At 38.2% G+C, this 14302-nt stretch overlaps 1 protein-coding gene across 5 annotated transcripts in view; it reads right to left on the bottom strand.

Annotated features, from left to right (window-relative positions):
* Nucleotides 1–2411: 2411 nt before the first annotated feature.
* The window catches only part of LOC109060515 (sickle tail protein homolog), a 52974-nt gene continuing 41083 nt past the window's right edge, over nucleotides 2412–14302 (bottom strand). The window contains exons 11-21 of one of the 5 annotated variants that reach the window (XM_042774446.1): nucleotides 12065–12201; nucleotides 11759–11906; nucleotides 11238–11667; nucleotides 10385–10598; nucleotides 9676–9923; nucleotides 9102–9245; nucleotides 8162–8278; nucleotides 6921–6995; nucleotides 5063–6793; nucleotides 4476–4601; nucleotides 2412–3850 (exon numbers count right to left, since the gene is read on the bottom strand). In XM_042774446.1, coding sequence (XP_042630380.1) covers nucleotides 3365–3850; nucleotides 4476–4601; nucleotides 5063–6793; nucleotides 6921–6995; nucleotides 8162–8278; nucleotides 9102–9245; nucleotides 9676–9923; nucleotides 10385–10598; nucleotides 11238–11667; nucleotides 11759–11906; nucleotides 12065–12201 — 3856 coding nt within the window. In that variant the 3' untranslated portion in view covers nucleotides 2412–3364. Of the gene's footprint in view, nucleotides 4602–5062; nucleotides 6794–6920; nucleotides 6999–8161; nucleotides 8279–9101; nucleotides 9246–9675; nucleotides 9924–10384; nucleotides 10599–11237; nucleotides 11668–11758; nucleotides 11907–12064; nucleotides 12202–14302 lie in introns of all 5 variants that reach the window. The other 4 variants (XM_042774420.1, XM_042774439.1, XM_042774428.1 and 1 more) reach the window with 4 other exon arrangements.

The raw sequence follows: 14302 nt of genomic DNA, 5'->3' as shown, positions 1-14302 counted from the left end.
TGTTAATGTCCTCAAAGATTTATGATGTTGATGCTCTTTTACCATAAAACATCAGGAGACACAATAATTAATCTTAAATGCTAAAAGGACTTGCGCTTTAATTACTCTTGTTCTCATCCTCTCTATAGCATTGTAGCATTTGGACACTTCTTAATGGTAAATGTATTATAATATACAAATTACATGCTAATTAGTTGGTGCTAAGCTTAGGGATTCAGTCATTCTAAAATTTGCATATGAACTAATTATCTTTCATTAAAGCTAGCTAATTACAAATTTGAGGAGGACCTGGAATGGAAAAAGCAGCGTTCCTTTGTCCAGACAGTGTTTTCATCTGGATTATTTGTGACTATACATTTGGAAAAACTGATAAAATCAGAAAATTAATTTATACAAATGATTATTTTTTATTTATTATAAATGTCCTTGAGTGAATGTCATGGTGCTTAGTATGTGAATGGCAACAATAAAACTTTTAATTTTTTAGCTGATGATCGACTGCACCATGTCTCTGAACAGGTATGCTAAATTAATTCTTTAAGACTGAATTGAACTTGGCATTAAAATAATGCATATCTAAGCGCGGAGAACAAGTCCAAATTAATAGATGTGCCAATCATTTGTCTCAGAGGAGTTTTGCTGTCCACATAATAGATATGACTCTTACATCAATCAGGTATTAATTGCTTTCATGTCTCATATAATAAAATGACTGCTGAGGGGCATAGGCACAGTTCTAAAATGGCCTTTGAAACCCATTTTTAAAGACTTTTGTTTAAGATCCTCACTTCAGTTTATCTGATATCTCAATATAGCCTTTCTTAAATTGTTACTTAAAGGTCTGAAACAGTAATGGGCTACTCTAGTATCACTGTGACTGCATCACGTCCAAAGTATATTATAGTAAAAAAAAAAAAAATCTTTATTACGGTGCTAAAAATGTTGTCAGCTGTTAATAATAATTATTTATATATATATATATATATATATATATATATATATATATATATATATATATATATATATATATATATATTAGGGGTTGAACGACTTCAGATTTTTTAAACTCGACATTTATGTGATGAAAGTTGACGTCACTAAAGAACAAAAAAGCCTGAACCTTGAGCTGAGACTCGGACACTTTGTTCACAGCTATGGCATATGACACATTTGACCACGTGACTATTGCTCCTATAACAGCTCATTTTCATCATTTCTTTTGTCTTTGGGTCGTTGTATTTCCCAGATTTCTGCTCGTTTTAAATCAGATACAGACAAAGATTACATTCATATGAATGCATTAGTGAGAGAGCGATGACAGCGTCTCTAATAGTGAAGCTGTGGGTTTTAGTTACTAAGAAATATATGCTAGAACTTTTCAGTTTCTAATTATTAAGAAATCACAGAACAGTGTTGACATTTCCACGCAACTGAATGATTCTGTGTGTGTGTGATGTACGAGCTACTGTCTGTAGTAGCATGTGTGTGTGCATTACAGTGCAGCAGCACATTAGATTACACCACATATTTATTTACTTGTACAAGTACAAGTTTAAGCTTACAGGTAAGCTATTTAAAATGTGCATTCTCCCGTTCAACTTCGAGCATCCAGGTGGTATAATCACACGTCTTATGGAGCTTGCATTTATTTGTCATTTAAACCGTCTGGAAACGTATTTTATTTTACAGGGTTATTATCCTAACCCTATTAGAAGGGAATACATGCTCAAAGATTTTGATATTATGGAAATTAAAAAAAAAAAAAAAAATAGGAAAAAGTATAGACTTTTCCTCTTCCTCCTCATATGTATAAACTAATTTAAAAAGCCCCTTTTGGTTTGATTTATTTATTCTATTTCATTTTCTTTCTTCTTTATTATGATTTAAAGAACCACGTGTTGTTAGATTATGTGATGTGTTTATGTACCTTGTTTGTTTGTTGTAAATGGAAGCATAATAATAATACAATTATTTTATTCCTCTATAGGACCAGCGACTAGTCAACGTCAAGCTTAAAGCCTCACGGCAAAGCGTTTAATTCGACTAATCTGTGCAACCCCTAATATATATATACATGTATATATAATACATCACACACATGTAATATTGAGGTTTTCCAATTAAGCCTTAGATGATTACATCATTTCTCTTTTCAGTGAGAAGTCCTGCAAGTCAGTGTTGCTCTTGCAGTTGAATATTGAAGTGATGCAAACTGGAAGAGCTGTCATCAGTTTTCAAATTGCTTTATCAGGCCTTGAAACAGGTTAAACTCTTTTATGTTTGCTAAAGAGACAAGTGTGATGTTTTTCATTTGCTTTAAATTCTGTTCTGTATCCATGTTTTAAAATATGTAGTTGTCAGACAGTTACACATTCACATGCACAGCATAAAAAAAAACAAACACATTAAAATAAATGACAATACACTGGAAGCCCTTTATTAGATAAACATCTCTGGCAAGCATTTTCTTCCAAACAATTTTCATACAATTTATACAGTATTACAAAATCAGATGTAATATTTACAGTATTTACCTTTGCATTATCCATGGGTAAATATCTGAAAAGCATGCATAGGAGTAAAGGGTTGTTTGACATTTGACGAGATATTTGGAAGGAGTACAAGAATAAAGTAACACAAAGCTAGGCTACAGAACCACTACGATGGTTGCACATCATCCATTCATACTACAGTATATACACCATTGTTTGGAGTCTTTAAATTAAAAATAAAACAAATATAAACTTTAGTTTTATGGCAAAACACTACAAACTGCAAATTGTTAAAACCGGCAGTGCACTGGAGGCAAAAAGCAACAATTCAGATTCAATTTGGTTAAATTCCTTTTAAACTGTCAAATCAATCACCACAAATCAGTTAAACCATTTCTCAAATAGACATACAGTGGGGTCCAAAAGTCTGAGACATCTGATGAAACTGCTTTTATTTAGCATTTTTAATAATAAAAGGTTTTTTTTTTTTTTTTAAATAATTGGTCTCTCAGACGTTTGTACCCCCACTATATATGGCTAACGTAAAACAAAATACACTAAAATATATTTCCTTTTTCTAAAATATCAATGTACATTTCATATAGTTCATGTAAGTAAACAAATGCACTTCTATAAAATAAAAAGCCAACACTGTCGAGTTTAATCCCTCACATACATCAAAACAAAATCCATAATTCAGAAGCACCATATGCGGCTCTAGATTCTGAACTACTTATGGATTTCAGTGGAAGTGCATAAAGACAATAACACCACCCTAAATACACGGCATAACTAAATCAGTATTTCTGTTACACCTTAAATACCACCAAAACGAGTGCAAACAGAATGAACATAAGAGAGAAATGGACAGCTCATGCCATGTTCCCAGTAAAGGATGCTGGTGTGATAGAGGCTTGGCCACTGCTGGCCTTCAGAGACCTGCGGCTGCTGAAGCTGGGCATGTGTACAGCTTGACCTCCCCGGAGGGATGGAGAGGAAGGGGATGAGGAAGAGGAAACAGAGGAGGAAGAAGAAGAGTAGGAGCTAGAGGAGGATGAGTAGGAAATGGAGCAGGAATGGCCATTTTGAGTCTGCAGAGGGAGGGTTAGGTTTTGACCTTCAGGTCGCTGAGAGGGCGAGACGGGTCTACAGCTGGGCCAGCTCAGGCTGAGACATGGGATAGAGGACTTGGAAGAAGAGGAAGAGGTTTGGTTAGTAAGCCTAGATGCATTTGAACGAGGAGCACGGGTTGAGCTATGTTTCCATGAGCTAGGTATAAAAGCTGGGATCTTAGAAACAGGCAAAGCAAGGAAAGCATGTTTACTATTCCCACCAGCTTTCATAGCACTCCCGTTAGCCTGCGAACAAAGATGCCGGAAGACATGGAAAGTCAAGTAGGATGATAACACATACGTGAAAATATAGAGCTCTATATTCCATAAAAATATTCTACAATACAATACCAACAAAAATATCACTCTGGCAACAAAAGGCGTCATTTTGTTTCTCTCTTTTCTCTCACAGTTTATTTCACACATTAAGCAACAAAGAGAAAAGAAGCAATAAAAGGAGGAATATGGGCACCAGACCAAAGAGGTCAGAGGTTCTTCAAAATGTCTTCATAATCCAAAGAAATGGAAATATAAACCATCACTCCCCAACCAACACAGTAGAATTACGCTCTAAGTTCCTATTGTTTGTTTCTATGATTGACTGTTGGATGACAACAGACACATAGTTTTCCTGTATAGCTCAACTGGACCATTGTGCTAACCATGGCAAGGCCATGGGTTCGATTCCCAAGGACCGCAAGGGTTGGTAAAAAATAAAAAGTGGGTCTATGTGTAAATGATAAACATGCACAAGGATTAAGTTGTGATGAACTGTAGGGGAAGAGAGATCATCATATTGGATCCATGTGCATCCACAATAAAATTGCTCAAAGATGACGTCATGCCTTGGACTGCCCTACAGTAAAACTACCTGACGGAATTGCCTCTGGGAGTCCTGGAGCTTTTGAGGTTTTCCGGGTTTTTCCACATTCCCTGCTGGCTGCTGGCGAGACTTGGGTGAGGAAATCCGACTTGAAGCAGGAGAGTCACCAGGGTTCTGAAAAGAACAAGGAAACAATTTCAGCGATGGATTGAGGCGATTGACAAGTACGCGACAGAATGAGGACAGAGCTTTTAAAGATTTCTCATTTGTAGACATGATTGGGGACAGAAGAATGCAGGCAGCATGCTCAAGTGTACCACCAATTTCCCAACCACAGTACATGCACTTTATTAATCCCAAAATAGTGAGGCGCTCAGACAGAGAAACGGTTTGTGGATTCAACCTCATTGAAAGTCTGAACAGTGAAAGTACACAGAGTGGTTTGAAAAAGAAATCCATAATCATGTCCACTGAAATCACACAGAGCCCTCAAAACAGAGCGTTTTCAAGTGCGTTCACCCGAAGACACCTACGAAACACATTCAAAGTTGATTAAAGTCGTTGTTTAGAAAAAGTCAGGCTTTTAAAGCAAACCCAAGCCACCAGGAGAAGTGTTCAAAGGAGTTGAGAAAGACCTGTTTACTGTTGGAGGAACTGGAAGAAGTGGTCGTACTTGAGGAGGATCGAGACTGTGTTTTGGATCTCTTTTGCAGAGATGACTTGTGGGGTTTGGGCTTCAGAGGTGCTGGCTTTTTTGTGGGACTGCCCTCCTCCAGTTCTGCATCACTGGCAATTCTCTTTGCTTTTGATTCCTCTTTGCGAGAGACTTCTGAAACCAATGCAGGCCCGATATCACTTATGGTGCTTTCTAACTGCTTAATGGTCTGCTCGAGGCTGTCTAATGTTTGATAAGTAGTCTTACGGAGTTCCTCAGTTCTGTCTTTGGTGCTCTGTGATGTGGTGGTCTGGTTTTGCGATAAAGACCTAGGGGTGGTAGACTCAGAGTCTGTGTGGGACTTGATCTCAAACCTTTTAGCTTCTTTAACCAAAGTCACGGTTCCATCTGGTTCCTCTTCATCCTCGTAGACAACTACCTGAAGTGTCTTTTTGCCAGTTTTTGTCCCTGTACGAAGGGCCTGACCAATAGCTACAAGCTGCTTCTTTGGGAACTTAAACTTGAATTTCTTTTTCGCATCTTTAGGAGATTCTTTCTTGTCTCCATCCTCAACGGTAAGAGCAGAACTCTCGAAGGAACTCTGCTGTAGTAGAGGCACTGCAACGCTACTACTTCTCTGATTGTTTACCCTGTTCTCAGTTCTGCACTGATCTCGATTATTTCTAGGTGTTATCTGACCGACCTGACTCTTTGAGTCGGCTTCCACTTCCTCCTCATTCTCTTCATCTATCCTCTCTTCCGATAGCACCCTCTCCAGCTCTTCTTCACACTCAAAGATGGTGGAAAGCCGCTTGTAGGCCTGACAGATATCCATAGGCTCGTCAAAAATTATTATAACCGGCTTCTTGTCAAATCCAGAGTCCTCAGGGGCAGATACAGTTGGTTCTGAGCCCACTTTAACAGTTTGGACATCTGTGCCTTTACTGTTTACCAGTTGTTGGTACTCTCCAGTTGATAGAGCCTGTACCTTGGTTTTAGTGATCCTGAAGGCAAAGTTATTCGGTGGAGGAGGACCTTCTTCTCCTGGGAGGTCTGGACTTAGACTAGCCTCCTCATTGTATTTGGCCTGATCTTCAGATGATCTCTTTGTTACTTCCTGCTTATTGTCATGGTCATTTGGTTGTGTTGACAATGAGGCATCAGTGTTTGGCTGATGGACTGGTGAGTGAACCTGAAGCTCAGCACTTTGTGGAATCTTGTTAACAAGTGTTACTTGAACAGTGGTTGTGCGATGTCCATACTTTATTGACTTATCCAGAACAGGTGCGACTTGCTCAGAAGACGTACGCAGTATCTGCTGTTCTAACTTCTCATCAACAGGTGAAACTTTCTCGGTAGGTGTGGGAACTACCTGCTTTAGTGACTTCAGCACTGATTCAGTCTTGAGCTCTTTAATGATCGACGGCCCATATTCAGCTTCAGTGCTGTTCTTTAAAGAGTTAAATGGGTCAAGTGGCACCTCGTGAATGTTATTTTGCTTGCTTTGGACCTCCTTGACTGATTGGCTTGACTGAAGTGAAAATATAGATAAGTCATTTGACGTTAACAATTTTTGCTGGGAAAGGTTAGAAGCATTCTCAGGAGCAACCTTTGAAGGAGAAAACGTTGCTTCCTTAGGTTCCTTAAGGTCATCTGGTCTAGAGGTGCTCTCCCTTGATGTTTTTGACGATCCAGTGATATAATACATGACCTGATAAAGAAATCAAGAATTCTTTGGAATTCAAACAACATATTAAAGTCAAAGTGAATACAATCTGTATACAAGCTATTAAATCACACATAAATCTAATGGAAACACAGTAACAAATGATATTTACCCCAGGTGAACCAGGTGTTGCACTATCTTCCCTACTTTCAGATAGTGCTCCTTCTTCAGACAGGTGAGAGGTGGTCTGCTAGGACAGTTTGTTAGCACAGAGTCATTGCATTACACTGTTACAGACCTTTATTTACATTCTCAAATTAAAACCCAGCTTCTCAGTAAAATTCAGAGAGAAACATTACAAAAGAGGTCAATGGCGCCATCTAGAGTTTAGTTTAGCTTTCATCCTTAGTTTACTAAGGACTGCTGTATGTTGTCAATCATTGCTTCAAAATAATGTATTTATGGTGACTAGAAATGCTTGAGGGAGCAGTGAAATTTTATGTATAGTATTTTCCATGCAAAGATGTTTGATGTTGATAGAGATTGCTGGAAAACACATGCTTGAAATTATTTTTTTGTCTATTTTTAAACAAAATATTTCAATTGAGAAAGTGACTTGGATCTGGTCTTTGTATAGACACTCAAGGATCCAGAATACAGAAATATTATTCCTGTTTTGAAAACCCAGACAGTGTAATAATAAAAACTAAAGTTAAACACACAAATTTATACATTACATTTACTGCACATTAAAACATTCATAAAGATTAAAATATTATATATCCCTTATGTTTTTAGAGCCCAAAACATCACATTAAAAAAAAAAAAATTAATGTTAAAAAAATAAGTATTAAATATTATTATTATTAAATTATTTTATATATATATATATATAATATATATATATATATATATATATATATATATATATATATATATATATATATTATTTTTTACACTGTTTAAATGTTATAAAATATATAATGTTTGGTATCTACATACATATTTTAGTTAATTTTACAAAGCAATAATATAATATCTTTATATCTCCTTATGGTGGACATTTTGGCCCTTTTTCAAAGTGAACTCTGAATGCTAAAAAAGGAAAAGGTCAGAAGTCAGAGTGCTGAATGGCCTTTCCAACGCTCCAGTCACTCTGACCCACCCCATGCTGTATTTATTAGCATTCAGCAGGAGAGTGTGAGTAACAGACCAGTGTTAGACATTCAAACATATTACGCCCTCGCATGATGAGGGGCTACGATCAGGCATTGACGTGCATCAGTATGTCAGTATATCAGTATGGGTGTTGCGAGGAAGTGTCAGTAGAGCAGGAGGTTATGGGACATGACTGCTCATATGAGCACTGTTGTTAAACTGCGATGGAGAGTTAGCACACATCACATCCGTTACCTTTGTGTGGTATAATAGGGAAAGCCCTGGCTCCATCTCAATGTCTGAGGGCTCACGGGGTGTGAGATCAACAATGTATCTGGGCAGTAAATCTTTAACAGTGCACTTCTGAAACACCTGAGGAGGGTAAGGGTACGGGCATTAGGTGTTGTGGCTGTGTATTGGGTGAGCTTTCTGTCCTGGTTTTGTACAATTATGAGATGCCAACAGAACTGAACACCTTGATCCAGACAAGGTGCAATAAATGTTCCATAAATATATTATTATAATGTTTACAGTGTATTTACACACTTAAAAGCAAATACATATATGTATATATAAAAATATCATTCATGTATTATCACTATTCAATACTTCTGTTGCACAATATAATCATAATCCTATTCACACTTTGTCTTTTTTTTTGAGTAATTTATTGCATACATTATAATAGATGTTATCTCTCTGATTATATTTTTTAGAGCATTTTATTTTATTTAGTTTTTTATTGGTTCTTGTGGACCTGTAAATTTTGTGCTATTTTTCTTTCAAATAAACTGCCCTTGGTTTCCTTTAATATTTTGTTAGCTGATACAATGTCATTCATACATTTTCAGTGTGATGTGTACAAATACTTTTAGAGGCCACTTTATGCTGTTGGTTTAGTACTTTTATTCCTAATGAAAATAAAATTGAATTCATTTAAAGTAAATCCTACCCATTCTCAACAATAGAGGGCAGCACAAGTCAAACTTCTGAGAGAGCCATAGTACCATCATTTTGATGCTTTTGTGTAAATGCTGACACTGGTTTGGCCGTCTGATGTTTGTATGGGCTCAATATTTGTCCCTTAACACCTCTGACATGTCTCGGACTTCCTGTGTGTTTGGTTTTCCTCTGTAAGTGTGCGTTCATGTCTTTGTGTGAGTGGCTCCTGTGACGACGATTGTGGTTTGCTCACCTGTAGCTCAGCCATGATCTTATCTCCTTCATCCTCTTCATCTTGTAAGGTGGAAGTGTTGACAGGAGGAGGGGGGCGGGGCTTAGGCTTGACCTCTGGGGGCACACGCAAGGGTTTGGGCTTCGGGGCCTCCTCTTCATCCTCCTATAGCCAAAACAACAAGTCAAGTGTGACCGACCCTCACCCTCCATTATGTCTTTCAAATCAACAAAAGCAGCTGGAATCTCTACCGTGACTTTCCGTCATTACTATTCACAAAAACAAGGACACATTATGTAGCGAACGGCACACCCAGACAAAATATAACACTGAAATTTCTACAGGTAGCAGGTACTATGTACAACAGATGTGTTGTTTTAAATTAAAAATGAAATTAAATTTATGCATTTAGCAGATGCTTTTATCCAAAGCGACTTACAGTGCATTCAGGCTATCAGTTTTTACCTATCATGTTTTCAAATAATAGTAATGACAATTGTCATGTTGTCTGGGAATACGGCTTAGCAAGGGCTGAGTCACATGATTAATGGTGTGATCTTAATTAGAAGAAGCTGAAAAAGCAGGACTCATGCACCTGTGCGCTCGTGGACTCTTTCCGGGTGGTGTAGATCACCTCTCCTGAACGTCCTGTGGTGAGTCCAGTTCCAGAGGGGTAGAATCTGCGTGGAGGGGGAGGGGGAGGCGATTTGCTGACCGTTTCAGGGTTGGGCTGTACTCTGTCAACACTGGCCCTGAGGGGCTTCTCTATGGTCGGCTTCTGTGGCCTCTCCAAACTGGTCTGGACTGGTTTATCTGCTTTGGGTTCATCCTGTGGTGCGGCTTCTGTTTGAAGTAAGATAAAAAGTGCCTCGATAAACGCTATAAATCCTGCAGATTAGATCTAATCTATAATCAAACACATCTGAACCAGTTAATCTGGGTTTATTTAAAAAACAGTGAGGTGTTTTGCAATATTTTAAAAAAGCTTTTGGGGTCCAACCAACATGCAGAAAAACAAAACAAAACATAAAACAGGAAATGACAGAAAGAACCCCTGCAGCCTCTCATGACTGTGTCAAGGCATCTGAAACATCAAATAATTTCATATATTTAAAATAGTTCAGGTTGTAACGTAGTGTAACTCCCAAAACTTAAAAAATATTTATTAATTAATGCTAAATAAATAAAAAAAAAATAGCATATTTTTCCTTTTTCTGAACATCTTTTTTGTTGTTGTTACTTTTAAAAGAAACCCTTCTGACTGAATTGTTTATATGAAGATTCACATGAGTGGACAGACATACCAGGGAGCGGATACACAGGAAGTGGAGAGTCCACCTCATCTGGCAAGATGCTGGATGGTTGGAAGGGGGCGCTGTCCACATGGTTGCTCACTTCCAGGTCAGGAATGGCCTTCATAAGGCTGGCCTGGGTCTGCTGAAGGATCCTTTGCATTTCCTTTTCTGCTTCTGGTCCAGTAGAGTGAACCTTGTCCTCCTCTACTGCCCGTTTTGAAACCTGTGGAGAACCCGACAGAAGTTACTGTTTGTTGGAAATAATACTGGGTAAAGGTCACATTTACCGCTGCTCTGCAAAATTTCACGGGCAAATCTGAGTCACTTCAATGAGAATCGGCACAAACAGCCAATTTCATGTGCGGGTGAAAAAGTTCCCCATGCAGATTTCGCTCCTTTTCAGGATAGTCACTTGAACTCACCATGCTAACCAACAGAAAGCTTCAATGTTTGAAAGTGAGTTTTGTGTGAGAGAAAATGTACCTTTTTTGTAAGTGAAATTTCACTCATTTAAGTATATTTATTCACACTTTAAGAATATTTGGAAGACGTTCCCTGCATTCCTAAAAATAAAGGTTCCCAAAGGGGGGTTTTATAGGGATGTTTGGTTCCCCAAACAACCAACCAGTAAACACTTCTTAAAGAACCATTTTCTGTTAAAGAACATTTTTATAATCTTAAAAGCCTTTTCTTCTATATAGAACCTTTTATGCAATGGAAAGTTTTCATGGATGTTACAGATTCTGCATGGAACCATCAATGCCAATATTTTTAAGAGTGTGCAGATAAATACAGATGTACATAAGACATTCTTGTGTTGGTGCCAATCCACGAAAAAGTGAAAGTCACAGCTGAACCACACCTCTTCAGGCATGGGCCTGCCTGTGTTGACAGAGATCTCCGTTGAGAAGGATCCAGTCATCTTGATGGCAGGGGTTGCTGGAACGGCTTCCTGGTCTTGTGGAAATGCTCTCTTTTGCAGGGCAGGGCTGTTTTCTCTGCTCCTGGGACTGACCTTCGCCACAGTGGGGGAGTCCCTGCCATGGGTGGGTGTGAGCGGGGGACTGGGGAGGTGTGCGCTGACGGGAGCCGTCTGAATGCGGTGCACAGTGACAGGAGACGAGAGCACAGGCTCCGAGCAGCTGACTTTGGCAGGTGATCTTAACTGTAGGGTGGGAGACTCACAAACAGGTTTTGAAGATCTGTACTCTTCCGCAAAGGAAACTGAATTCGCTGGAAAAGCCTTCACTTGGACTGGGTCAGAAGTATGGTTGTGGCTCTCTGTGGCATATCTACAACAAACAGAAACCCTAACAATGAACCCTCCAAACATCTACAAAGCTCTAAATGAATTTAATATTTCAAATGGTATATGAGTTTCACCTTCTCAGTCCACTGAGAGTATCAGTCAGAGCTTTGACTCTTTTCAGCATGTTGTCCATTTTGTGAGGCTCCTCCTTAAGGAAGCGCACCGCCTCCACCTCCACCCTCAATACAGCACGCATTTTCATCTGCAGGGCTGGGAACTCTCCTGAAAAGATGCAATTCGTTATTATACAAAAGAAAGAGCTACACTGCCACTGCCATGGTCTAAGAATCTTACAAACCCTAAAATTTTGAAATGTAGTGTATAATAACTACGTAATGATTATATAAGTCCACAGGGAGGATAAATACAAATGCAATCACCTTTGAGTGTGGCCAAAGCTTCTCCTACTCTCCGCAAGTTGACCGCCCCTTCCTCCACATCCTTCAGAGTGACTGGTTGATTGTTCATGGCAGAGGTGGATTCCTTCTTGAGCATCTCCACATAGTTCTCCAGCTCTCTGTGACATTGTTACAAGGATGTTTCAGTTATCAGCACCCCTGTCACTATATTGCTATATAACAAGTATTTTTTATTTTTTTGCTTTTTTGCTCAAGCTGCGTGTTCTTAACAATTTTATGTAAACTAACTTCTGTTCATTTCCTGGTTTAAGTAAAAAAAAAAAAAAAAAAAAAAAAAAAAACATATTTCCAATTAAGTCTCAGACATTTGGACACCACTGTTTATATATATTTCAGTTGCATTTAATCCAGCATTTACAGCATTTACTGACACTTAATACTGTGTAATAAGCAAGTCTTGACTGTTAGTCTTGACTGCTAAAGGCTGAAACCTGTTTAACGGGATTAAGTCTTGTTTGTTGACTGACAGTTCACATATAGAGAAGTTTGGCTGTGTAAGCAAATTTGGCAACAAAAGTCTACCCTCAGCCAAATACTTTCAGAACCTATGTCTTCAACTTCATTCCTCTTGAAACGGTTATGAAATGTGAATTGTTAAAGCTGGTCATCATGAGTTGTACCAGCATATAAAAGCCTTTAGCAGGGCCAGCCATGCAGGAATCTGCAAGCCAGTACACATGCTCTGAGATCATAGCCTAACATCATCCCTGTGGGAAAAGGTTTGTGTTTTGTGTAATTTACCGGAGTGGTGTCTTAAGGGTTTTCCCATGCACATTGTCAAGTTCTGCTTTTTGTTATCTTTCTCACCAAAGCACAATCTAACTTAAGCCAGCAACAACATTTCTTGGCTGTTATTATTTGTATGAACTGATATTTGTTGGTCACTGGAATAAAATGCTTTGTATATCTAATGTAGTGTAATTTTAGTATTATTTATACATACACATTTTTAATATCTTAAGTGATTTTCTAGCCTTTTTTCTAGTGATATTTTAACAACACTGGTTTCATGCATATTGAGACAAAACACAGACTTATTTCTGAAGCAATCTGACTTATATTTCCCCTTCAGGACAGCACATATTCATCGTGACAGGAAATATGAAGGAACATTCACAGGACTTATTCTTCTGAGACAGGTTGGGACTAGTGTTGCTTTCTTCAACGAAAATTATGACTAAATATCATCGTCAACGAACCTTTATCATGTGACGAAAACAAGACGAGATGCAACCTTTAATGCTGGTCATGTGACGATGACTATAATTAAACGTATAATGCAAAATTGTTGACGAATTTACGAGTTTACAAAATAAAAACTATGCTAAAATGTCTCTTCATTTTCGTTAATGAAAACGAGACGAAACGAAATGTTATAACGTTATTTCGTCACGTTTAGTCATTATTATTATTATTATTTTGCAGTATTTCTGTTTACTGCGTCTCACTTCAGGGCTGCATCAAGTCGCACTGCGTGGACGCGACCGACGTCACTTCCTCGCGGCATTATTAAGAAGATGACAACAAACAAAGTTAAGCAGGATTTATACTTTCACCTGGCTCTGCTGACTGCGAGCGCACCTTCCCAAACGGACGAGGCTTTTATACTTGTTGCGTTTACCGTTGCACTATTCTTTGAAACGACAGGGGAGCGATGAGGAGTAATTGTCCTCTAAAACCGTCGGGAATCACCGGTGAGAAGTCGTCATTTGCCAGTACAAGAAATAATATCAATGAGTTGATGAATTAATAATTTCTTTATGTACAAACTTAAAACAATCTTAAACTATTGGCTGTATTTCGCATCAAACACAAGAAAACTTTAAGCACATAGTGTATAATTAATATCTAAATGAATTATATATTCTATATTTATTTTTATACAATAAAAATAAAACATACTTCAAATAAGAAGCCTTGGACAAACTATGCAAACATTTTTTTTTCCAAAAAAAGCGTTTTCCGTCAAAAAGCACCTGATGGAGTTTGAACTTCACATTAAACTGCTTCTGTTTCACACAAACGCCGACACAGACGTGCATGTTCGGCTAGAATCGCCCTGAACTCGTGCATGTTTGGATGCGAATTAAAAAAAAAAGTTACAAAAAATGCTGTGCACTCCGCCACGCGAATAGTTTGCGCGCACTCAAAGCGAACATCCAGCAACACCGCGATGACGTCATATCTTCTGTGCTCACC

The sequence above is a fragment of the Cyprinus carpio genome, chromosome A2 (genome assembly GCF_018340385.1).
Source record: "Cyprinus carpio isolate SPL01 chromosome A2, ASM1834038v1, whole genome shotgun sequence".
Taxonomy (NCBI): domain Eukaryota; kingdom Metazoa; phylum Chordata; class Actinopteri; order Cypriniformes; family Cyprinidae; genus Cyprinus; species Cyprinus carpio.
This window is presented reverse-complemented; position numbering and strand designations above follow the sequence as displayed.